General features: G+C 35.9%; 1 protein-coding gene across 1 annotated transcript in view; it reads left to right on the top strand.

The window, feature by feature from the left end:
* LOC111505237 (glucose dehydrogenase [FAD, quinone]) overlaps positions 1–22,002 on the top strand; it is a 33,876-nt gene extending 11,874 nt beyond the window's left edge. The window contains exons 4-9 of the mRNA XM_074179008.1: positions 4,461–4,795; positions 5,359–5,650; positions 8,285–8,461; positions 12,742–12,938; positions 16,337–16,553; positions 21,660–22,002. Of these exons, the coding sequence (XP_074035109.1) occupies positions 4,461–4,795; positions 5,359–5,650; positions 8,285–8,461; positions 12,742–12,938; positions 16,337–16,553; positions 21,660–21,937 (1,496 nt within the window). The 3' untranslated portion in view covers positions 21,938–22,002. The remainder of the gene's footprint in view (positions 1–4,460; positions 4,796–5,358; positions 5,651–8,284; positions 8,462–12,741; positions 12,939–16,336; positions 16,554–21,659) is intronic.
* The last annotated feature ends 3,558 nt before the right edge of the window (positions 22,003–25,560 follow it).

The raw sequence follows: 25,560 nt of genomic DNA, 5'->3' as shown, positions 1-25,560 counted from the left end.
CATGAAAAATATCCACAACTTTCGAAGCCGAATAATAATGTGATAAATCGACTACTAAAAAACTGTAGGTTGAATGGAACCTTCTGTCCAAAAATCAATCGTAAGAAGACTAAAGTGGATGATGATGACAATGGTATAACAGTTTTAGGATACTTTATGCATTTCCAAATGCTTCACTGCACGAGGCTGAAAGGGAGATAGGTATACCCTACGTGACAATTTTTCGAATTCTTAATAAGCATAAATGGCATCCCTATATGTTCTACTGTGTCCAACATTTGAAAGAGACTGATTTACCTCGTAGAATGGAATTGTTTGAATGGTTACTTGTCAAGACTCAAAAGGATGAACATTTCCTTGACAATATCATATGGACAGATAAGGCCAAGTTCACAACAAATGGAGTTTTCAATAGACACAACAGTCATTATTGGGCGCCAGAAAATCCCCTTGTTGTCCGCCAAAGGGGTTTTCAAAAAAGATGGCAATTCAATGTATTTTGTGCCATAAAGACTGAGTCAATTTTTCATATCGAGTTTTATGATGATAATTTGAATGCATCAAAATATGAAGATTTACTGAGGAATAGAATTCAAATGATTTCAAATAATAGACCAGGAAGAGAACGTGTATGGTACCAAATGGATGGTGCTCCACCCCATAATTCTCATTCAGTCAGCGAAGCTTTAACCGAAATCTTCGAAGACAGATAGATTGGTAATAATGGACCTTTTCGTTGGCCTCCTGGAACACCAGATGGATATCCATTAGATTATTTCGTGTGGGGTTTCATTAAAAATATGGTTTACTCTACTCCAATAATAACAATGGAAGATATGAAATCGAGAGTTACAACTGCTTTCAATAGTTTGACTCCAGACTTGATCAGAAGCGCTACACATGAGAATCTTTTGAAGAGATTACATGTTTGTTTAAGTAGAGGTGGAGATATGTTTGAACATATTCTGGAATACATTGACGATTAAATTAACTCATTAATTTATGGTTTCATTATTTTCAGTTCGTGTTTCAGCGTTAATAAAACTATTGTTTGAAGAGAAGTTTCATTCGATGGTTGAGGAGTATTTTAATAATTATCTTTCCATTGTATTATCTGTGACTAATTGAGAAACATCAAACAAAATCTGATTTACAAAAATGAGTGATGAACAAGGAAACTAGTTCAATTTCCGTTTGAAACAGTTCCGAAAACGGTTCAAAATAGAAATAGTATTGTCTGAACAAAGTTGATCTAAAATTGGATGTAGAGCTCAAAAATATAAAGGGTGTTCCATTTGAAAAATTTCATGAGATCAAAGTATCTGCATTTTTTGAAGACCCTGTATGAGGCAAATGAAAATATGACTCGAAGTGAAGATCCTCATAGTATCACTCCACTTATTTCAAATTTGATCGGTCTAGCGGACAAAGTGATAATGAATCATAATATGATATTATATACGGGGTGTTCCATTTGAAAAATCAAGGAAGCCGCTACTTTATAGTAGAAGCGACAACGCCGCTACGTCTAAAATATTTTAGGCGTGTAGGTCATATTGATTTATGCATACTGTGGAATTTTCAGGTTGATTCATTGAATAGTTTGCAAGAAATTGCTCATTAACGCTCATAATGAAAAGCCCTGTATATCTAAATACAATTCCCACCTACTCTCGATTTGCGGTTCACTCTGAAAGTTCATCATGGGTATTTATTTTTTACATGGAATCTATCTGCCAAAGTTACTACAACAGAGAACCCATATGTTTCTTGAAGGCAATCTGCAATATTCAAATGGCTTAGAATAACTCATTATGAGCAAACGTTATGGTTGAGGTTAAATAATGCAAGAACTAGTTCATATCTGATAGTTTCATAATTATTATGATCATTATGACTCTGATGGTTTGCGGAGATTGATACTTATCCTGAAATCACTGTATCTTGAATAGGAGGCCCATAGGATGATTATTACAATGATATGACCTTGAAAATTATCATTTCTTTATATCTGTTACAGAGGCTCATGAGATTTCATTTCGTAGTCTCCAATTGAATTATCAATACAAATGAAATAACATTTGGCATGAATTATCCCCTTTTTTATTTTCAAGAATAATGAAACTGAATACGGAATTAAAAAAAAGTGTTTCCGATCTGTCGTATACAATGATTATATTCTGTTATCATCCGATTATGAGTTTTGAACAATTGGACATGAAATTCAAAAAATTATCTACAATTTTTAGGACTGAATTATAATTCTGATGAAATGAAAATTTCCGTTCAGACAGAAAAGGTTTATAATAAAATTCATATCAAAACACTGAAATTTGTAGTTACAATTCATCTTATGATGAAAATGAATTTGATATTATTATTATTGACACTGATAATATCGAATTGATCTAAAGTATGATAATGGAGATGAAGTAAGTGTTCCACATAAGTATACAAATACAGTTAGAAATTTGAACAGTGTATGTGAGGTTAGATAAGGTTTTTTTTTTTTAAATCGAAATGCTTTATTCGAATTTATAAGTACATGTTGAATTGGAGAAATATGAACGCAACTATTACCTTTAATATAATATAATTTTTGTTATTATATACTAGCGAGTAGTGAATGAGATGATAGATGAAACAACAAAATGTGGGTTTATAATCAATTTGATTACATATGGAAGTGTGATGTATGATTTTGATGCAATATACATATATGAACGTTGAGATATTAGTTTTGCATTTGTGGCGTAATATGTTGATTTCGTTGAGGTGTATCATATTCATGTGTGGGTAATTCAAATTTTTGTTTTTGGTGGTGTTCCCTCTTAGCTCAGTTGGAAATTTGTGAAATTGAAAATTATACTCACAGATTGACATTTGGTTGTTGATACTTTTCCTTGGCTTGCCGGTCCAACTGTGTTCACTTGGTTGGGAAGGAAAGTTGGGATAATGAAATATGAGCAATTCCATAATTTTTTTGAATCAAAAGGATCAGCTAGCCGAACCTAGCACCGTTGTCGAGCTTTTGCAATAACTCATAAAAAATAAAAAAACGCCGAAAAATGTACACCCGATGTGCATTAATGATAATATAATATCTTATTGAATTGTTTCCCCACTCTCTGGTCAGCCGAAGAATACAATGTTGCCAGACTGTCCTCAACAACTAAAAATGAAAGAAAGGCGAGAACAGGTGGTAATACATATTTATTTTCACATTTTGTTTTTACACAAATCATTAATAGCTCAAGAATAATCCTGAATCTTTTGCTCTTCTATTACTTAGATTCTGATATTTTCAATTTTCATAAAATTATGTTGTTCTCCTTGTCTCCCAGCGATTTTTTTTTAATAATTCTTTATGATTTTCCACTTGAGCTAACAGTTTTTCATTCTCCTTCTTCAGATCATCCAATTCCCTTAAAACAATTTCAGAGATTTTTCCTGTAATAGTTTTTTGTCAAATGATTCGAGAAATCGTCAGGTTACTATCATTTTAACAATCGATTGCACTCCATCTTCGATATTATAAGTGCAATCTTAATAACAAACAATCAGAATACACTGCAAATTTTTGTGTCTATTTCGTCCTAATAAAATTCCCAATCACCTTCGACTTAGTCCCTGAATTTGTAAAGTATATTTGGAGTGGTATTTCACAATTTTTAGAATAATACTCGTAGCAGTACGCCGACAGAACACGTTTACTCCAAACATCACTTACACAGCGAGAATTGAACGAAATAGATATCATCCTACATTTTATAAAAACAGGTTTTTCAAAATGGTTTAAGTGCACACCCCCCTTATCTATCAATAACGTATGCGCATTTCTCAATGAATTGATATTAGTCGAAATAATAAACGAATGCCTGCTTCCACGTAGTCCCGTTGGATACGAAAATGACAGAATCACTTGTGGTTCTGTGATTCCCTAACTGAATGGCATCCAAACGATTGATCAGCTGTCTCTACGGAACCTTCGAGATACCGGGCGCCCTCTCTTCGTAGCATCGCTTTGTCACAGTAACGCGGGGCTCTGCCGTGATTGACTTTCTTTCCCTAGCTACTCGTGAGACTTTTATGGACAGAGAAAACTTAAAATTGTTACGACTCCAATCGACCTTCCTGTAAATTTAGTTTAAGAGCGAGTACTCAGAAGAGATGGATGTCGGGTTCACGGCTCAAACTGACCTCCCTATGAATTAAGATCAGGAGCGAGAGCGAGAGCGTTAAGAAGCTGGGTCTATTTGGTCGAGTGTGAATAGTTGTGAGCCACAATAAACCCTTGCGGGTTACGGTGGAGGTTCGAACAGACCCACTTACTTTGGACCTAACCTAACCTAACTTAACGGTCAACTACTTATATTTGAAAATTTTCATTCAAATATATATGCCGAAAATTGGACGAAAGGTGTAAGATAGAATTGTAACTTCCACAATCATTTTCACAGGTTGCACTGAGGGCAGGGCGCAATGGGCCCATGGCTTAGGTATCGGTGGAAGTACTATCTTAACTTATATGGTTCATGTCCGAGGTGACCCACATGATTACGATAAATGGGCAGCATACGGAAATCCAGGGTGGTCTTATCAAGATATGCTTCCTTATTTTCTCAAATCAGAAGATGCTCACCTTGAAATAAATGATGAAGAATTCCACAATGAAGGTGGATTTTCATCTGTGAGTGATAGCCCGTACCGAACAGAAGCCGCAAAAGCCTATGTAAAAGCAGCTCAAGAGGCCGGTTACCCATATGTGGACTATAATGGAAAAAGTCAACTAGGGGTGAGTAGGAGTAACTTTTTTATGAATTTATCATTTTTTCCAACAAATATTTAACAGAAATTGAACAAAAAAGTTGAACTAAAGTAAGAAAACCTGAATCTGAAACTAATCATCATCTATGTTTTGGAGATACTTGATTTTCTGTGGTTGACATAATTGCAATCTCAGAGTTGCAAATTGCAACTCTGAGATAACTAGTCTGAGCATAATCGAGTTTGACATCTGACATCTGACAATGAATTTGAAATGATAATCATTCAAATTTATTTCAAAAAATGTATTGAAGGAGATTCTTCATTGAACAACTCACCAACGGCAATCCTCTGGACGAGCTATCGAATTAACAAGGTCATACATGGGTTCTAGAGTTCATTTCATGAGTATAACTCATTAACCAATCACCAATCGTTTGACCTTAGACGGATTCTGGAATTGATTTTTTTAACTCTTCAGCAAGACTCTCTAATTCTGAAGTTGATTGATTCGTTCTTTTTGGTTCATACACATTGTCTACCTAGAATATCGCATCATTATATTTATCCAGCAAATCATATATTTTTCAGGTATCCTACGTTCAGGCATCTACACGTGAAGGAAAGAAATGCACTGCTGAAAATTCATTCCTAAGGCCTGTACGAAAGAGATCCAACTTGAAAATTCAAACACGATCTCGAGTTTCTAGAGTACTCGTAGATGAGGAAAGTAAAACTGCTTACGGTGTTGAGTATATCAAAAATGGAGAAGTTCATCATGCTTTAGCCAACAAAGAAGTTATTTTATCTGCTGGTGGTCTACATTCCCCACAAATTCTCATGCTATCTGGGATAGGACCTAAACAACATTTAGAACAATTTGGTGAGTAGATGCTTGCTGCATTTTCTCTATCTTTCTATACATTACATTACCTGATTAACGGAAAAACAGATTTTAAATTTTTTTTTTTAAAAACAGATTACTAGTTTGAAGCAAATTACTTTACTGTTATTATTTTGTTATGATATAGTAACAGATTCATATTTCGATTGATTTCACTATTTCAATATCCAAGTCCATGTTACTTAAAATCATAATGTAATCATCCTAAACCTCAACCTACATGTCATCAAATACATACAAGCGATCCTCTGTACAATGAGTCTGAAATATTTATGAGACAAATCTATTTTTGAGCGATTTTATTTAGCTATATTCTCCTCTATATAGTTCTATATATATATATATATATATATATATATATATATATATATATATATATATATGTGTGTGTGTGTGTATATATATATATATATATATATATATATATATATATATATATATATATATAAATCAAAGGGAAAAATTTGTAGACAGAACACTCAAAAAATGGAGGCAAACCGCGGACACGTGTTTCTGGCTATTGGCCTCACCAACGCGGTGCAGCCAATTACAAAGATAGACAACAATTGGTTAACAAAAATGAAAAACTTCACATATGCACGGTGTCACCAACAGGAGCTAACCGCACATTTGTGATTTCAATTAGAAGACCTAGCATTCCCAGGCATCATCTAACATCACCACGTAGGCAGCTATAGCTACCTGCGTGACTACCGAGTCCAGGATATAAATAGAGAGATATAGATGTTATTGAGTGTGTATGATATAAATCAAAAGGGAAAAATTTGTGGACAGAACACTCAAAAAATGGAGGTACCCACCGCTACCTGGCCAGAATATTCAACTCATGGTTGGACAGAGAGCAGCCATTTCCGGATTGGTTCGTCAAGAAGCGGACCGTTCTCATTTCCGAAAGCGAAGATTTGTCAATTCCTGAAAAGTACATACCGATAATATACTTAAATTCGTGTTATAAGTTGTTGACCAGAATTTTCACGAGCATGTTTACGAGTTATTCACGAGCATGTTTACGAGTTGTTCACGAGCAAGCCGGAGGCATTAGTTCTACATGGATGACCTCAAATGCCACTGGAAACAGGACGATGGCGAAATCACAGAGAGGATGTGTAGCTCGTAGATGGATGCATCCTGCACCATCTAATTGCCGGAGAGATATATACTTATTTCGCAACGGAACGTAGCCACTCACAAGAGTTAACCCAAAAAATTATACATCTCTACAAAAATTTGCATACCAAATCCGCGAGTGTGAAGTATCTACTGGATTGAGCCTGTACAGTCGGCAGGAGTTCGTGTTTCCTCTTTTGCATGGTCCGCGACCATAAGAGAACAGAAATTGAAGCAATTCTCTTCAGGGCAGCTGCGTGAGCGGCTGATGAACTAGGTTTAATTTCCGACACGAAACGAGGTGATCAGAACTCTGTCACCGAGTTGGAACCCATCTAGCAAAAGGCACATATGAAAACTGCATTGATCATTCTTGTTTAACGAAATTGTGGACTGATGTCGAAAACTGAGGGGTTTATCATGGCCTACCAGTAAAATGCCTCCAACACCATGGTCTACCGCAGTGGCGTGACGGGTATAGAGGTTCGTGAAACAGAGTGCAGGGCCTGACGCGAGGAATCTGAGGCCCTATATCCGGTCTCAGCCTATATCTATCGACATAATACGGCCCTAAGATTGCTTTATCACCACCTACGGAACTTTAGCAGACACCGGTATTGCCCTACGCGCCAGGGGATATTGGATTCGTTGTAGGGAATGAGAAACGCAGAATTACTGAAAATGATAATTTCATACCTTCAAGCTCTTGAAGGTTATTAAGCCTGATGTATAGTTTTCTCGACCATCAGAGCAAGACGTGGAGTTTTCAGCTCCCGGAGTGACGAATATTGTCCGAAAAGAGGAGAAAACACGGATGAGTTGTCGAGATTTCCACGTCGGACCCCACAGACTCTATTCGGACCACTCAGTCAGGAATATTGTTTTGATTATTGGAGTCTTCGGTGGACTGGAAATCATGCCGACTGAGGCAGAAATTTCAGCCGGACAAATGCAAAGGGCTGTCGTTCTTGGCTCAATACATCTGCTAAGGGCACATGAATCTCAGACCCAATGATCAATCATACCAGCATGTGAGGAGCTATCAATGGTTGATAATGGTGGCGTATCCTCCCGAATGTATCGGGGCTTCGAAGATAGGGCCAGACCAGCCCATTCTTAGAAAAATATGCAGTGTTGCCCTACGTCCAAGAGGAAATAGAATCCGTTGTGGAAAATATAGAAGTGCCGAATTAATTGGAACTACTCATTCTCTACGCTCAGGCTCATAAAAGCTAATAAGCCTGATGTAGTTCTCTTATACCATCATAGCAAGTCAAGAATTATGTCAGTTCGAAGATTATTGTGCAAGAAATAATGATATTTGACTGAACATTTCTATTTATGTGTTGCTGAACCCCTAAGTAATTTTGAATTGGTTATTGAATCATTAATCTACTGTTTTTTTTCAAACTGTCTTTTGTTTTCAGTCAACAAATCAAAAAAATCCCGATCAATGATTAACGGAAATTACCCATCTTATTGCAGGTATTCCCGTTATTCAGGATTTACCAGTAGGGGCTCAATTGTATGATCACGCTACTTTTCCTGGAATGGTGTTTCGTCTGAATGAAAGTATAGGCATAAATATACTAAGAAAATTGATTAGTCCTTCCACGTATCTGCAATATTTTAAAGAATCTACAGGAATATTAACAACGTTAGGTGAGTACATCTTAATGATAAAAGGTGAGTTACCTTTAGAGTGTCTTGAAATTTGCGAAAACATACACCATAACCTCAACACTTTAGTGGACGATATTTCACCAGTCAAGGTTGTGTGCAAAGCAGATAATAATTTTAATAATGATAATAGCTTTATTGTGCATAAATTACACACAAAAGGTAGGGGTTAGCCTATGGCTATCTTCCACCCCTCCTGCTAAGTAATACAAATATCATTTATGAGCAATAAGGTAATTACCTAATATAATTCAATTTTCTTCAGCGGCAAAATTGAAAGAAAGAATATGATAAATACATCTCAGTTTGCAGAAAAGTAAAGGATAAAACACTAATACAATACATTACTCCATGCTGGTCAACAAAGTTGATTTCAAATGATGTTTCACTTCATATAAAGGTGAATTCAGGGGAGGAATTATCCTGTTCAAAAATAACGGTGCCAGATAGGAAATGCATCCTTCGTATCTAGATGTGACATGGTTTGGAATGTTGAAATTATTGAACCTGGTATTGATGCTACGGATATTAGAACGACGTATTATAAGCTCTAATAAATTCAGGGGTATTTTGTTTTTGATGAGTTTAAAAAGAAATATTGAATGCGTTGCAACTTTTGTCGATTATATTCCGGTAGGAAATTATAATACACTGGAGCGTAGTATTCTATATGTGGATAGATGAGGGATTTGACTAGTTTAAGTTTCATTTCGGTTGATAGTTGATATTTAAATTTTTGAAGTGATTTCAGTTTGAAGAACGCTATTTTAAATATATTTTGGACATGGTCATTGAAGTTCAATTTTTGATCGATAATCAATCCGAGATTTTTCGTTGAGTCAACCCATTCAATGTCCGTTTGATTCATTCTGAGACTATGTTGTTTAATCTGATAAGTCTGTCTCTGAGGGCCTAAACAGATTGCAACAGTTTTGTTTGGGTTGATATGCAAGCCATGTTTTTCAGAATAAACTTAAGTGTTTTGGAGATCTTCGTTAATAATGCTCACATGGTTTTCTGTATCAGTCAAATCGCAAGGTGAATATAATTGAAAATCGTCGGCATATAGGTGAACTTGACAAAAGTTTAAACATGATGGAAAATCAAAAATGAAAATTACAAATAATAAGGGCCCAAGAATACTACCTTGGGGTACCCCAGAAATAGTCTCTTTAAGGGATGAGCATAGCAGGTTATTATCAAGCGTTACTCTTTGTGATCGACCTCGGATGTAGCTATTCATTGATTCCAAAGCTCTTTCTTAAAACCCTATGAATTTTAATTTCGCAAGAAGAAGCTGAAAATTGACAAGATCGAAGGCTTTGCTTTGATCCAGGAGAACTAGGATCGACGGTATAGATTTATCATCATAAGTACATATATCATTTATGACTTTCAATAGAGCCGTATGTGTACCATGTTTCGAACGAAAGCCAGACTGTACTTCTGGTAAGATACTATTGAAATCCAGGTATTGTCTGATCTGTAGAGAAAGTATTTTTTCAAAGAGTTTGGAAAATGTAGGTAAAATGCATATGGGACGAATAACATTAAAACTTTTAGGTGTGGATATTGTAGGTATCGGAATGACATTGACAATTTTCCACAATTCAGGAAATGTACCTGTTCTCAAGGATTCATTGAAGATGTGTTTTACTTTCTCTATGCAGACAGGCAACACAATTGTTATCATTTTGAGACTAATATTATCTAAACCCAATGCCTGCGATTTCAGAGATTTCAGAGCATTCCAGACATGATCACTAGTTATTTCAGTAAATGAGAATTTCAAGTTACTTTCCAGAAGGTTATTATTATAGAATGATAGTAGTTCCGCATTTACGGAGGTATTACCGGCAACATTCAAAAAATAATTGTTAAGTAAATCAGGCTCACGGAGTTCTAAAGGAATATTATTCGTTTTGAGAGTCGATTTGTGCACCCCAGTCGCTGAGATAGCGCCACATCGTCTTAACGATATTTTTATTTTTGTCAAGCACAAATCGCATATAGGCAGATTTCTCACGTTTCAGCTTCCTTGACATAATTTCGAAGCGTGATAATTATATAATTATTAAAACCTGAACGAATTGTGAAACATGGTGTTACAATTCAAGCATGTGGAAAATGGAAGAGTCAAACTCACTTTTCATTCATCATATTCATTATACCACAAATCTTCAAATTACCTTCGAAAAATAAGTTGATGGTATTCCAATTAATTTTTTCTATGCTAAAACTCCAGAAGTTCAATGAGCCATTTGTTAACTGAACATAAAAATGGATTTTTTCATTCGTTACATAATAGAAATGAGAATCCTGTTAGGTTTTTCCCGTGGGTTTGACAATAAATGACTACAATGTACAATAATCAAACTCAACTTCATTTCACTGTTAATACAACCAAACATTTTAACTGAAATTTCATCTCATTTTCAAATGTTTTTGGCCTTATTAGATCGTTCCGTACCACACTGTCCCCGATCTTGGCCACATCACAATTGAATTACGATGGCCAGCGGCGGCCGGCGTTACGTTTTTCGTGATGATTCTCAACGATATTACCAAAAAATAGTGAATATTCAATTACCACAGATGATATGCGGGTTTTTTCATTTCAACAGAGAGAGTGATTCAAGAGGAAGATTTTTTTGTATATAACATGCATAATATAGTACAAGAACACTTATAATTTCAAAGGTTTCTAATGACATGTCGTAAATAAATACATTGCAAACACTGGCTGAATACTATGAGATAGATAAAAAAAATGTACTAAAGTATCGAACACCTTAAAAAGGTCTACTAAAAAGTCCACGATGGTTTATCTCTGGTCTGTCTCTCAGGGATATCCCATAATAATAATTCACCTCGAGAAGTAATGGCTCATTTACGAAGCGATTCTAAGCAATACTGCACTAATCCTTATCCAATTAAGTACCTTGAATACATTATGCATTTGATATAGATCAATATGGCACTTCACAGCATGTACTTCAAATGAACATCTTCGAAAAAATTTAAGATTAAAAATGCAGGGACGTATAGCAGTTATGGTGGTACCGGCCGGGGGCCGGCGGGGCTGATCGCTAGTGATTTATAAAATATAACAATCAGGAAAGTAATCCAGGATTGAAAATTATAATGAACACACTGTTAATTTTGTTCAAGACGCGTTTCACTATCAGTTTCATCCATCAGTTCAGCGGATTTTGATGAAAACTCCATGCAGGAGTTCAAATCACTTTTTGAAAATACTTTTCCCAAAATGGAACTTCACAAAATAGATTTCTGTGTCTTTACTGTTTCACTAATATTAAGAAACGGAGAGACTTTCCGATCTCAACTGTCTCAGCACTGTCTCCAGAAAGGAACGAAAACTTTATTAGGAATCCACAAAACATGAACAAAACAGTATGACAGATTGTTAATACAAAAATCGATAAAAATAATACCATAAATGTAATAACATTGTACTATTATGATCGTTTTTGTGAGAGAAAGGTTTTGGCTTTCTACTTCTTGGAAAGCATTACGTTTCAGAATGAAATGGTTTATGCAAAGAAGTGAGTTTCAGACATAAACTGGACGAAAAAGCCCTCTCGAAACAACCACTTTCATATGAACATTAAATTACACGAACGAAAAAATACTTTCAAAACAACTACTCTTACACTAAAGATTGAATTAAGAAAAATAATAACATTGATAAATCTATCAATCCCAAGGAACATAACATGTTTGTAGTAGGGATAATGAAACACATATTGAAGAAAAAAAACTGAGAATGATACAACGAATAAAAATTTGTGGAACTACGAAATTATCAGTCTATTTCAAAATATATTTTTTTAGTTGTGTCCTGAATTTTGTATAATTCAATTTTTCATATATTTTAAGGTATTTTATTATATAAAAATAAATATCATGAAAAATTTCTGACCAAATTTGCGTTTGTGCGGTTGTTAAATTATATTCTGAATTTGTCATCTACTATGATTATGAATTGAATTGATATCGTCGAAACATAGTACTGAATTATTTTTATTATTCTTAACGGTATAAATTAACAAGCATATGGTATATTTTCCTAATATCAAATGATTTTTGAGGTTCAAACAGGTCCTTTGTCTCTGATTCAGCTCGCGACATATGGAACTTTTTTTATTAATTAATATAATGAAAATTTGACTCCGCAATCAAAAATATACAAATATATCTCATTCACTTGAAAGTATTAATCGGAACAATAATTTTTCCAGGTGGAATTGAAGCAGTTACCTTCATGAGAACTAATATTTCATCTGAACCAGATCCATCGTATCCCGATATGGAATTGTTATTTGCCTCTATATCGTTCAATAGTGATTATGGCTTGGCTTTCCGAAAAATCGTCAACTTATCTCCTGCTATATATGACAAAATTTGGAAGCCCTTGGAAGGTGAACCAGTATTTCAAGTAAGATGAACTATTTGCACTATTTACATCGGCTTAAGCTTCTCTATTTTACGGAGTTCGGGTGCCAGTTCGTCTTATGCTTATGTCCTATGATTCCACGATTTCTCAACTTTTAATATTATTTTTCATGGCATAACTATAGGTATATTCAAAATACTCCTAAGATATTCAAATATTTTTTTGTTTTCATTGTGGAGACAATATTTCGAGAAAGAGATTTTGCATTTAATTAATCAACTTATTCATTTCCAAACTTACTCAGGTCGGTATGCAGGGTAACCTCCTGCAGTGGAAAGCTTATAGTTATAGTCAAAATGTGAACCTTCTGTACTAATTTCGGGTGTTCCGCAGTGGTCACACCTGAGTCCGATGCTGTATCTGGTATATAGAAATAAAATCCTTCGAATACTCAAACGAAATTCTATATGCTGATTACGGAAACATTTACAGAAAAATAATTTCAATGAGCAGTCTGTACACTTACAATATTGAAGGGGGTGCAATAAAATTGAATATGTGTTTCTGATTTTGAAAAGTGTATTAAACGAAATGAAATCGTTTCAAAATATGTCGAGTATTCTGAAGAATATTGTGCAGGACTAGGCAATATTGCACTATATCTTGTCAACTGATGTCAACAAGTGGACGAGTGGCCAAACATCCCGAAACCGGTCTGCAAGTGTGTTCCAATAATTGAAAATCTATTGCGGCAGTTGTATCGTCAACAGCATATGCAGGAATAACTTCTGTGAAGAATCCTGCACTGACACCTTTCGGATATAATCCAACGCCCTTCGTAGTATAAGCCTGGGGAGTAGTTGTTTTCTGATAGGTGTCAGTCCATTAACCTACTGTGTAGGAAATTGGGACTGGCCTGAACGAATTGTTCAAGAGATTTCTTGGTGTATATTGTTACTCCTGCCGCTCGGAGTTGATTGTTTCTAGTTTTGTGAACGGAGTTATAGTGTTTCAAATTGTATCTACATTTTTCAGTGAAGTTGGTTTCCTGAAGACATATAACTGGGGGTTCCTCTTCATTTATTAACACTTGAAGCATTTCCAGATGTGAAAATACTCCGTTTATATTTCATTGCAATATGAATGATGTTGAGTAGTTTTTATGGTATTAGGATATTCTAAAATGTATCTAGAGAGATATGTCACTTTCGCTTCCGGGCACTGAGATGTTAGAGCCAGTTTCAAGTTCTCTTTGGAGCTGCTTAATCATTTTCCTTTTCAATTTTGTGATTCTGGATTTGATGCTACGTTCAGTAAGAGTCGGATATATTTTAGTGAGTATACCTAGGAGTATGCGAATTTCCTCTGTATACCTGCAGGCCACGCTGAGGGGGTCTGATGAACAAAACGAATCCTCTAGAAAACTCACAATTTGGCTGTAGTCGAGAGGATACTTAGATGGCTCATCTTGAAAAAGTTGTTTGGCTGGAGCAACCAGGGTCTCAACAAATTTGGAGTGTATTTAGGCCTGTGTTGTCTTCGTTTTCTTCTTAGTCTGTGAACTGGGAATAACAAAAGGAAGCTCCAGTTCTTCAGTATTTTGTATCGGTGTACTGATCTCTGAATGGGTTCTTTTTTGCGAGTTGGTATTTATTATAATAGTAATCTCTTCCTTTTTTGGGGCTGAATTTTCCACTGATTTTTCTTGGACAATGTTGACCAAAGGATCAGTAATAGTTGAAGAAATTTCTTAGGTTTGAGAGGCTGGATTTTTGAGTGATTCTTGAACAATATCTACAATAGTCTCGGTAACAGTTTCTTGACAATTAGCAGCGATATGGCCATTTTTCTTACATTTATAGCAGATGGGTTTATCATCAGAAAGGTAGATACGGTAGGGGGTGTTATCATATGATAAGATAAAGGATTCGGGAAGATGAAAAGTATTATTCAGAACAAGTTCTATGAAGACTTGTCTGCGGAAACTCAATAAATGGGTGTATTCAGGTTGGGATATTACAATGCGAAGAAATGTCATGAGTGATATTACAATTAATCCTAGATCTCTGAGGTTGTGTTCTATAATGTTGTGAGGTATTGTTGGACTTACTTTAGAAAGGATTAATCGAGTAGATGGTGTAATTGCGCGACGGGATATCAGTATTTAACGGTTGATTTCAATTTCTCCTCCTTCTTTAAGAAATGTATCCACGATTGTCTGGCTAGAGAGGTAGATGCAAACTCGATTGTTCGAAATTTTAGATGAGAAAATAATATTTTTAGGTTGATCTTTTCCAAGAGCGATTAAATATTCCTGGATTTTCACTCCTTCAATAGCGGCAAATATGATGATTTATTCCTTCGATGGATATTTGAATGTTCGTACTACTTTGGAGTAAGACTGGTTTGAGAAATTTGATGAGTTTTCATTATGTATATCCCCTGTAGTCAGAAGTACTCGCCATATCGACGTTATTCATGTTTTAGATTGATTCAATAGAATAACTAGCATCACTTCCTCCTGAGGAGTGCGACCCTGTTTGTAAAATCAGTCCACTATTCAGTGGCAGCTGATAAGGAAGTGATGTATTTTTCCAACAAAAACTGGCTCATTCGTGAGTTAACTAACGAAATGAATGAACAAAAAACATTTCAATGTAGCTCTCAGACGTGGTTGGCAAAATAAATGAAAATGTTAAAGTAAACATCACTAACTACACCATCGCCCCCACCTCCGGTCCCGTTCACCACTCATCCAGTGACATAAATACCAGACCAGAACCTATGGACCGACAGTTGACAATAAAACACAAAATGCGAACTTCAAACTATGATATTTGTGACCGCGGAAACCTTTCCGAACACAGAAAGCTCAAGTAAAACCATCAGGCACCTCTGCAACATCTTCCATTTAGAAAATTCGTCGCAAGTAACTTCCTATATATAAAAAAAGCCTAAATTGACTTCATTTGGTCGGGACGACCACCGATAAACCGGTTTCGGAGTACTAGCTTCTCGTCAGTATTGGGAGGGTCATTTCAGACGAAGTGAAACGTCTGAATATCCAGAACAAACAAAATTAAAGACCAGTTGAAATTAATTTTGGGATATATATCACTCCTGCTTTTTGTGAGAAAGGTGACAAAAGTCGGATAACTGATGCCCAAAACTCCATATTAACTGAAAGAAATTTGATTCGATATAATATCTACTGTCATCAGTTGAAAGATCATCCAACTCATCAAAAACTGGATTAGTGTAGAATTAGATATATCATATCAATGTCGGTTTGGACCAATTGAAAAAATGACTTTGATTCATTATTACTAGCAGTCATCAACAATACTATGAAAGTAGTTGTAAACATGAATACCTCGACAACTATCTACAATAAATTCAGTTTCTATTCATCTTAATGAAAATTCGCTTTCATTGTACAGGTTTTCCCTATGTTGCTTCATCCAAAATCTATAGGATACATGGAATTAAAATCAAAGGATCCTTTAGATCCACCCAAATACTTTGCAAACTATCTATCGGATCCTGAGAATCAAGATGTTAAGACTTTCATAGCAGGAATAAGAGAAATTCAAAGGATCAGCGACAGCCCGTCGATGCAAAGATACGGAGCCAAACTAGTTGATACCAAAATACCTGGTGAGTGTATGGAATATTGAATACACAAATCTGATCAGTTAATCTTTCTGACCCACAATTTACTCAATCTTATGCTTTCGATAAATTGGTTAAGGCTGCTGAAAAAGATTGATTCCAACATAAACATTACCTCAATTCACTTCCACCCTCAAGGTAACCGATAATACTCCAACTAATAATAATGATAATAATATAATACAATATAAGCGTAACCTCCCTATGGCCTAGATCGATTACCGTAAGGCATTTGAAACAATATCGCATGAGCTTATCTTGCATTTGCTCAGATGCCTTTCAGTACCCCACAAAATAGTGAGATGCATTGAACAACTGATACTACTTTGGCGAACTCGCTTCAATGAAACATCTGGTCAAGCAAGAGTCCAAACAGGGTGGGTCACTTTCAGAAGGGATGTATTTCAGGACGATTTCCTCAGCCCCCTTCTCTTCTGCATCACTATTGTCAATATCCGTTGCGCTCAGAAATACTCGATGATATAATTGTGGCACCCCCGAAAACCGGAGGCAGAAGGTCACCCATTTGTTTTATATGGATGATCTCAAACTTCATGCCTCTGGGAAGAAGGATCTTCATCAGTCCTTGAGAGTGTTGAAAGAGTACACGCATGCTATCGCTGTATTGATCCATCTCAAAAGAGGACGATGCGGGGACTACAGAGAGGATGTGCAGCTCGTAAATGGAAGCATCCTACACCATTTGGATGCCGGAGAGACGTATACTTATCTCGGGGTGGAACAACGCCACTCACAAGAGGTAATACCAGTGAAAAAGTATCTCCGCGGAAAGTATCAGCACAAACTTCGACAGATCTGGTCATCGGAACTGTCGAGAAAGGACAAAGTTGCTGCAACAAATATGCTTGGCGTTCAAATGTTACTCTACTCGTTTGGAGAAGTGAAGTGGACTCGGGAGAAGCTGTATCTACTCGAGGTAAAGACCCAAGAAATGAAGCATATATATAGGAGTTTGGAGAATTGGAGTCTTCCTTTTTAGGGCAGCTGCCGAGCAGCTGATGAACTTGGTTTAGTTTTCGACAGGGAACGAGGTGACCACAACTCTGTCACCGTGTTGGAACCCGTTCAGAAAAAATCTCATATGAAAGCCGCATAGATCACCTCGTTTCTGCGGAAACACTAGGATAAGCCAATGCGGTCTTCTTCAATAACGTTGGAGACCTTGGCGCCTGATTTTTGCTTTCCTCAGGTCGAGTGGACTGAAGTCGGAAACTGAGGGGTTCATCATGGCTTGCCAGTCGCGTGATGGATATAGAGGTTCCTAACACAAGGTGCAGGGCCTGCCGCTAGGCACCCAAAACCCTAATGCACTTGCTATCAGCATGTCCAGCATGTGCGGTCTCGGCCTATATCCATCGACATGAAGCGGCCCTAAGAGTGCTTTATTACCATCTACGACACCCTTACGGTATTGAAGAGACATCGGTATTGCCCTACGCTCCAGGGGATATTGAATCCGTTGTGGAGAACGACAAGTACCGAATTTATTGGAACTATTCGTTCCCCACCCTCAGGCTCATATAATCTAATACGCCTGATGTAGTCTTTCTCGACCACCAGAGCAAGACGATATTTGTCGTTGAGTTTTCAGCTCCTGACGAAACGAATATCGCCCAAAAAGAGAAGGAAAAACGATAAAGTATCGAGATTTTCTCTTCGAACTCTTCAGACCCTATCCAGACCACTTTGTCAAGATGGTTGTTCTGATTATTGAAGTTCTTGGTGGAATGATGCCCTCTCTACTCTCGAATCTTGAAATCATACCGGCCTGCCGCACTAAGGCAGAAATGTTAGCCGGACAGATGCAGAAGGCTGTCATTCTTGAATCACTGCGCTTGCTCAGGGCACATGATTCTCGGACCCAATGATCACTTACCCCACGGTGTGGGGTAAGTGATCATTGGTTGATAATGCTGGCGCGCCCTCCCGAATGTATCGGGGCTTTGGGGGATAGGGCCTGACCAGCGCATACTCTGGTTTAAAAAAAAATAATAATGAATGGATTTATTGACATCAGAAATAACATTATAGAATACAGAGGAAAAATACAAATTTGTCAATGGTATATAAGACTGAACAGAGTTCATTCTTCCTCTTGCACCTTGCACCAACTATGACTTCTTTTTCTCCAATATATGTCAGGCCAAATATACATTATCCACATCTCCGTCCATGTTGCCGCAATCATGCTACAATAACTTTTGATATCATAGCATCATTTTTCCCGATATCACGTGAAATCTTGGGTAATCAGAAAGCTAATTTTCATTCTCCTGAGTCGGCCAACCAGAAATCGTATGGGGTATCTGAGCCAGCCTAGAGTTGTATGGGGTTTCTAGGTCAGTAATGAAGCATATGATGTTTTTAGAGCAGCCTGAAAACGTATGGACTCTGATGTTTTGTAAGCAATTACGGCATACACTTACTGGGATGCGGTAATATACGAAGTCATCCCCTTGCTGCGTAGTATGCCACACTTTCCCAGAAATATGTTAACCATGATCAATATCTCCAAAATCAAGTAGAGAATCATAAGCTGCCAGTTTACCCGTGTTCTTTTTCATTTCAGCTGAGTTTCATAATTTTGAACGACCGTGTCTTTTATCATGTGGTAACATTGCTATATTCTAAACCGTAACAGATACGGAGACGATTAAATGGGAAAAAAGGAATTGTCATCAGGAACAATACAATGGTTGAAGAAAATTTACGGAGACTCGCTCTTCTCGAGTTATACGGGGAAAACCAAAAATGCTGTTTTTCCTTTTTTTTTAATGGAATTATTATTGCGGAGAATATCAAAAAATGGAAAAGGCAAATGTTATTATATTCGAAGTATACTATGACGATGTAATAATAAATATTCGATAATACGTTTCGTGTCAAAATTGCCACCATCAACTTTTTTTAAATACGGACCTATCTTTTTTGTTGCAGATATTGATAAAGCAATAAATTCACAATCCAGGGTATATCACATTTGATATTTTCATAGCGTTTCATTTGAAATAACCACCATCATCAGTGACAACAAACAGAAAGAAATACAATTTATTTCATTATGAACTTTTGGGAAAATGAAACCAATATGGAAAATCAAAGATACATGGCAATTTACATCAAATGCTCGAATTGACGACCTCTTGAATGCACATGAGTTGTCGGTCCAGACAATTTCTGTGGTAATTTTCTAGCATAATAGGTGTAATACTGATACATCTCTTATTTTTTGGTTCAGATGGTCGATATCTGTACTTGGTGTTGAAAAAACTTTATCCTTCATGTATCCCAAGACAAAAAATCTGAAAGAGTAAGATCTGGGGATCGAGCTGGCCAGTTAATTGCTCTATTGTTACCAATCCACTTTCTTGGAAATATTGCACCTGAATGTTTCTTTACCATTGCTGCATTATGGAAAGGAGCGTCGTCCTGTTGAAAATACGGTATTTCATGGCAGATATCCAGTGGCAATTAATCTAAGTAGCCATCGAATTTATTGAATAAAAAATGAAGATTCATTTCATCTTTCGAATGAAAACATTTATTCCGAAACTTCCTTGGGAATTGGTTTCCCAATGTAAATGTTCATTTGTATTATTTCACCTATAATGGATATTTCTGTTAAACCAACCATTGTTAGTGAATTTTGATTCGTACGTTCATATTATTTTCAACTTTTCTATTTCTACGTCTCAACTAGTTAGCAAATCGTACTCTTTTTTCGTTATCCCTTTCATTGGGGTGAAGAACTTTGCGTATTCTTGAGCATTTATATTTTTTCTTTTTCAAAAAAGTTCTGGTGGATTTTATAGAAATCCTCTTTTCGTGTGCTATTTCTCGTAAAGAGCAATCTTGATTAGCACAATTTTTTTGTAACTCGCCAATCATAAATTAAAAAAAGTTTTCAGTGTGAATTTTCAAATAGTAATATTTGCTTACCCTTAACAATTATTTGATTCCTCACACTTCCAGTTACCGCACATTTTCTTGTTTTCTTCCTGTCAAATGCACCATGGTCCCTCAAATTTCTCTCTAATCCTCTTAACATTTGGATGTTCGGAATACGACTATTCAGGTATAGCTCAACATACATATTTCTTTCCGAAAGAGGATTTCTATTTGATTTTGCATAACTAAATAGCATATCACAGATATCAACAACGCAGTTATTTTTCCTACCATAGAAACCAAGCAAAGCTTACGCGTTTAAGAAGGTAAATGAATTGATCATACCAAATTATACAACAATCGAATTTTGACCAAAAACTGATATTTTCGTTACTAACATGATCGGGAATTATAAAAATTTCACGAATTATAATTGAAGGATTATGGCAATAAAAAAATTTCCAAAACAAAAAAGTACGAATTTTCATTGTATTACAGTACCTACCTGTCGAATTTATTGGGTTGTCTTAATGACATTTTGAAGAAGGAACGTGATATACCCTTGGATTGTGAATTCATGGCTTTATCAATATCTGTAATGAAAAAGACAGGTTCCTATTTTAAAAAAAAGTTGATGGTGGCATGTTAACACGAAACGTTTCATCGAATATTTATTAATACATTGTCATAGTACACTTCAAAGACATATACAATTTTTTTACATTTTTTGATATTTTCCGAAATAAGAATTCCATTTGAATAAAACGGAAAACATCATTTTTGGTTTTCCCCGTATAACTCGAGAAGGGCGAGAGTCCTCGTAAATTTTCTTCCACCATTGTATTGTTCGCGATGACAGTTACCTTTTTTCCTTTTTAATCGTCTTCATATCTGTTACGGTTTAGAATATAGCAATGTTTAAAAAAAAATCTGTTTAAAATCTGTTTTTCCGTTAACCAGCTGTCGCACCCCTACGAACGACAACCCTCAGAAGTCGAAACTTGTGCGAGCTAAGGATTAACGAGGTCTTACCTTTTAACGTATGATTCCTAACCTAACCTAACCTAACCTAACCTAACCTAACCTAACCTAACATGTTACCACATGATAAAAGAAACGGCCTGTATGAAACAAAGAAGACTATTGCAAATTACTTCTTTTCAAATCATGTTTCATTTTCAGGTTGTGAAGACTACCAGTTCAATAGCGACGAGTATTGGGAATGTTATCTGAGAACCGTTATCGGAGGCGTTTTTCATTATGTTGGTGCTTGTAAGATGGGACCTAAAAATAATGGAGATACTGTGGTAGATTCCCATTTGAGAGTTCATGACCTGAAACAATTACGTGTGGTAGATACAAGTGTTATACCTCTTCCTTTAACGGCTCATGCTGCTGCTCCAGCATATGCAATTGGGGAAAAAGCTGCAGATATAATCAAAGCTGATTGGTTTCAATGATCAGTTATTTGAAACTCAATAGAAATTTCAGTGTCATTTCATTAAATGAATATTTTCTGTTATCAGTGCTCTACTTTACCTTATATCTTCTAAAAACAATGAAACAATCATATAATCGATGATCAGTATTAAAAATGTTGCTTTAATCTACGAAGTACTTCCATCTGGAGTTTCTGTTTTTTCAATGTATTTAAAAAGGTATTCATCATAGTATTCATGTGTTCATCCTGTATAGAGAAACCCACTACTCTCCTGTTGGTTGAAATTTTCAAGAAAAATTCTGAACGAAAAATACACATCAACACGCTGGTTAGAAATTCATATGTTAGTATGTATATGCCTGCCTACCGGCAGGCATTTACCAGAACCTACAGTGTAGGTAGTTCGGAGAGATTATTGTTTCAAGATCTTATTTCCAAACATTCATCTTCTAGTACGTATGTATCTCTCCCGGTACAGTCTTTAGACACGATTTGATCTCTGTTAGAGTATTGGTACATGGGAAGTTTCTTCCACACTTGGGGCTTTGTTCACGAAAAGGAGCTTTTACTAGTTGACAATATTCCTCTTAGACAAAGGTTTCTACATGCAGTTGAGCCGCGTTGAAATTATTATAGTCCCAGGTAATACCTCGAAAACGGGGTCAGCAGGTGATCTACTTGAATAATTTCAGCATGGTCCTGCTGCTGGATGAACGAGAAACATCTACGATGGTGAACTCTGTAATGTATGTTGCATAAGTGCATGTAGGATATGAATCAGTATCCAGCTTAGATTTAGCCAGCGAAGTAGTTGTTTTCCTGCAAACTTTTGAGGGAATCTATGATGTAGATAGTTGGGAGAGATGAATATTTCGAAAGTTTATTTCGAAATACTCATTTTGTAGGACAAATTTTACGTACATAAGAAAATATATGAATGAATATTTTTCAAATGAAAATCAGTCCCATATGTTATTTCTCAATATTCCTAGAAACATGGTGGCCTTGACACTACTCTAAAAAACTACATTTCAAAAGCAAAGTGGTGAGGCTCATAACCACTATTTCTGACAGGCAGCAGGATCTCTCCAACATCAGTCCAAAGATTAGCATGGCATCTGGAGTTGCCAAGGGGCCCAGTAGCAACTTCAAAATCGAATTCGGCAACAACAGAGGACTCAACTCAATTGTAAACTCAGTGCACCAACTTCTGCAAACAAATAGTCTTCATATTCTTGCACTCACAGAAACCAAAGTCAGTGCTTTAACAAACCCCGGCAATTGTCTATATATTGGTTATGATTTCCACTCCCGATTCTGAAGTAACTTTGGAATATATCCTTTTTCTATGGATGCTATACAATGTGCCACTTCTCTTATCGCTTTTATATGTTCAAAACGGAAGATTTCTCACGCAGTGAGAAATATCCGCCCTTACAATATATAGTGAGAAATGATTTCTCACTGTTATCACGATAACCCAAGTCAGTCATGACATGTCAGATTGATATGACACGTTCTCCCTGTTGACAACGCTACGTCGACGATTCACGTGCAATATCCAAGTAGCCCATTGTCGGCATTTCCATAACAACAAAACCGAAGCACTGCATAATTATTGCTGTCAACTTACCGAACGAAAATAGTTTTATTGTTGATTGATACAGTCTATACAGTTAAGATTCATTAAATATTGAATATAATGGGCTACGGAGATTTAGAGTTGGAAAATACACCTCCAGAAATTGTTCAGAAAACCAATAGATGTTTGCAATAATTTGCTACCTAGCACATCAAGAGAAAAATATGAAATCGCTTACAGAAACTTTATAGACTGGAAAATGAAAGCCAAGGTAAATTTTTATTCCAAAAATACCTTGTTAGTTTATTTAGAAGAGTTGTCAAGAAGATTGAACATCATCATCAACATTATGATCTCAGTACTCGATGCTGAGGAGTACCTTAATTATTAAAAACTGTGTTGATATACTCCAAAACAGTCAAAAACATTAACTTCTGAAGAAATTCAACAATTTTTAAAAGATGCACCTGATGAAAAGTATTTGCTGATAAAGGTATGAATTGAAAATTTTTAAATTGTTATCGAAAATTGAATGTTTGGTTTTGATTTCAGGCTGCTTGAGCTATTACACTTACAGGGGCATGCCGTTGTGATGAACTTCGAAAATTAAAAACTGATGACATGGAAGATCTTAATTCGGCCCCATCAACTTCAACTTCGATCGCAGCTAATATTTCAATTACTGAAAACATGTTGAAACAAAACGACTTACCTGGAATTATTTTACAAAATTATTCGAGTATAACTGTTAATTACTATTTTGAATAAAATATAAAAATGAGTGAATGGCATACAAGTATTATTATATGTGTAATCTAATTTTCAATACTTGAAAACAACGCAACCGTAGAAAAAGTGCAGTGTACAATACGTGAGAGAATGACATATTTCTCACTCGCTTGATTTGCGAGCTCTCTGAAAACTCGTGAGAAATATGTCGTTTTTCTCACTTGTTGTACAATATACTATTTATCTGAAGCGATTTCTCTTGTCATGTGTTGTTGATATTATGTGGTTTAAAATAATATCACAGTAGACCACTGAATTGATGGGCTGCGTTTATCGATCACCAAGCGATACACAATGGCACTATACTTTTTACTTGCAAACACCAGTGACTTTCTGCCAATTATTCATCCTATTGCCGAAATTTTCATTTTCGGTGACAATATCCACAATATCGAATAACTCTTCAGTTTGAAGAACTGTGTTCATGTGGAATAAACTTCCTGAGAACGTTTTTTCGAATGAACTCAATCTCCAGCAATTGAAATCCAACATGAATCGCTGTTTTCGCACAGGCACTGCTCTCAGAACACTTCAATGATTTTCCTGCAGTGCTTGTGTCCTGTCCTAGAATAAAACGTGCAGCTGACGTAAATCACGGAAAACCTCAAAAATGCACGCTCTAATCTATCTATGCTTACACTTATTCTCAAGCTTCTATACTTATACATCAGAAGAAGCCATCACCTCACATAATGAGAATCATAGTCAATTCTTGATTATGATAACTTGGTCAGTGAATCCCGAATTGAGGGTAAATACTTTTGTTCTGGTGTGGGAAAAGTATTTTCAATAAATTTATTCTACACCAGTGTTCCTAATTTCATCAGTCAAGAGATCATCGAATTCATATCACTCAAACAACTTTTCTTGTTCCTCGTAAAATCAAAAGATAGGAGTGATGGCATCCACATCAAGCGCCAGAACGCAATAAAATAATACAGGGTGTTAATTAAGTACGTACCATAAATTCAATAGACGATTCTTTAGGTAATTTTAAGACGAAATGTTCATATAAACATGGGTCCGCAAATCCTTCGTTCCCAAGATACACGGTGTTAAAATTAAAATAAAAAATTATTCGTAAATATCTCAAATATTCTTCACCTAATTTTGTTGTAATTCGGCGATAGTATTCATAACATTAAGTAGCTAATTTAGCCTGAACCTGATTCAATTTATTGAGTCCAGTGGCGTCTCGAGCCTGATTTGAACGAATATTTTTTACTTAAAACTGTACGCCACTGACTTTTGTGCAATTCTCATTATATCTT

Source organism: Leptinotarsa decemlineata, unplaced genomic scaffold (genome assembly GCF_025532065.1).
Source record: "Leptinotarsa decemlineata unplaced genomic scaffold, Ldec_3_MD MMD2_tig00004307_RagTag_RagTag, whole genome shotgun sequence".
In the NCBI taxonomy this organism is placed as follows: Eukaryota; Metazoa; Arthropoda; class Insecta; order Coleoptera; family Chrysomelidae; genus Leptinotarsa; species Leptinotarsa decemlineata.
Note: the sequence above shows the minus strand (reverse complement) of the source record. Positions and strands in the feature narration are given on the sequence as shown.